This window comes from Procambarus clarkii, chromosome 64 (assembly GCF_040958095.1).
Source record: "Procambarus clarkii isolate CNS0578487 chromosome 64, FALCON_Pclarkii_2.0, whole genome shotgun sequence".
In the NCBI taxonomy this organism is placed as follows: Eukaryota; Metazoa; Arthropoda; class Malacostraca; order Decapoda; family Cambaridae; genus Procambarus; species Procambarus clarkii.
The window spans coordinates 23,564,916-23,566,677 of NC_091213.1; the positions used below are offsets into that span (position 1 = coordinate 23,564,916).

The 1,762-nt window shown below is 52.2% G+C and overlaps 1 protein-coding gene across 1 annotated transcript; it reads right to left on the bottom strand.

Moving 5' to 3' along the window:
- Positions 1 to 1,132: 1,132 nt before the first annotated feature.
- LOC138354787 (uncharacterized) lies at positions 1,133 to 1,480 on the bottom strand. Its single transcript, XM_069309280.1, has one exon. The coding sequence runs from the start codon at positions 1,478 to 1,480 to the stop codon at positions 1,133 to 1,135; it is 348 nt and encodes a 115-aa protein (XP_069165381.1).
- Between the last annotated feature and the right edge of the window lie 282 nt (positions 1,481 to 1,762).

The window sequence follows — 1,762 nt, forward strand, 5'->3', positions numbered from 1 at the left end:
TGCATACGTCTTTATACCGTAGCTGGGGTTTGCCTATTGGACGCTCTTCCTGCGTCAGGTCTCCATACAGGAGATCCTTGGGGATCCTGCCATCGCCCATTTGCACAATGTGCCCGAGCCAGCACATTCGTTTCTGCTTCAGCATTGTGTACATGCTGGTGATTCTTGCTCTCTCCAGGACGCTGTTGTTTCTCACCTTGTCCTGCCAGGTGATGTCCACGATGTGTCGGAGGCAGCGCATGTGGTAGGCGTTCAGCTGTCTTTCCTGACGGGCGCAGAGTGTCCAAGACTGACTGCCATAAAGGAGAGGGCTCAGGACGCAGGCTCTGTAAACCTGGATCTTTGTACACTCAGTAAGCTTATTGTAGGCCCACACTCTCTTTGTCAGTCTGGACATGGTAGTTGATGCCTTACCAATGCGTTTGTTTAGCTCCGTATCAAGAGACAGGGAGTCACAGATTGTGGATCCTAGATATACGAAGTCGTGAACTACTTCCCGTTTGGAATCGCAGGTGCCGATGCCAGGTGGGGGAGTCCACTCCTTGCCCCATGACCTGTGTTTTCTTCTGGCTAATGGTGAGCCCAAAAGCCTGACTGGCCTCAATGAAGCGGGTCATGAACCGTTGGAGGTCTTCGGTTGAGTGGGCAGTGACTGCTGCATCGTCAGCAAAAAGGAAGTCGCACAGACACCTCAGCCGATCCTTCGTCTTGGCTCTCAGTCTGGCGAGGATAAAGAGCTTTCCATCCGACCTGGTCCGGAGGTAGATGCCTTCCGTGGCAGATCCGAAGGCGTGCTGCAGCATAACTGCGAAGAAAATCCCGAATAGGGATGGAGCCAGGATGCAGCCTTTTTTACTCCACTTCGCATGACCAAGGCATTTGATGTTAGGCCATCATAGACCACGGTGCCCTTCATGTTCTCATGGAAGGATCTGATGATGCTGAGGAGCCTGGGTGGGCATCCGATCTTGGGGAGGAACTTGAATAGGCCATCCCTGCTGACGAGGTCAAAGGCCTTCGTCAGATCTATGAAGGCTACGAAAAGTGGCTGCTTCTGTTCCCTGCATTTCTCCTGCAGTTGTCTGAGGGAAAAGACCATGTCGATGGTGGACCTGTTAGCTCGGAATCCGCATTATGATTCTGGATAGACTCTCTCTGCAAGTACTTGGAGCCTCTTCAATGTGACTCGGGCAAACAGCTTTCCGATAATACTGAGGAAGGAGATGCCACGGTAATGGTTGCAGTCGCCCCTCTCACCTTTATTCTTATACAGCGTGACGAAGTTGGAGTCCCTCATTTCCTGTGGCACCTCTCCTTCCCAGCAGAGGCAGAGAATTTCATGCAGCTTCATGAGCAGGTTACCTCTGCAGCACTTCAAGGTCTCAGCAGGAATACTGTCTTTTTCAGGAGCTTTGCCAGAAGCAGGGGAGTCTAGGGCCTCACTGAGTTCTTTGAGGGTCGGTTCGCTGTCGAGCTCCATTAACACAGGCAGATACTCAATGGCGCTCAGGGTGTCTTTGGTGATCACATTCTCCCTGGCGTATAGCTCAGAGTAGTGCTTGACCCAACGCTTCAGCTGCAGTGTCTGGTCCTGAATCACCCGCCTGTAGCAGATTTCAGGAGAACGGTCTTCTTCTGGATTGTCCCAAGGGCCTTCTTGATGCCGTCACACATTCCCTTTACATCGCCTGCATCTGCTGCAGTCTGTATTTGGGAGAAGAGCTGGAGCCAATAGTTGTTGATACATCGCCTGACGCTCTGC

Excerpts from the sequence above, each read along its gene's own strand:
- LOC138354787 (XM_069309280.1), bottom strand. The coding sequence starts at position 1,480 with ATGGAGCTCGACAGCGAACCGACCCTCAAAGAACTCAGTGAGGCCCTA.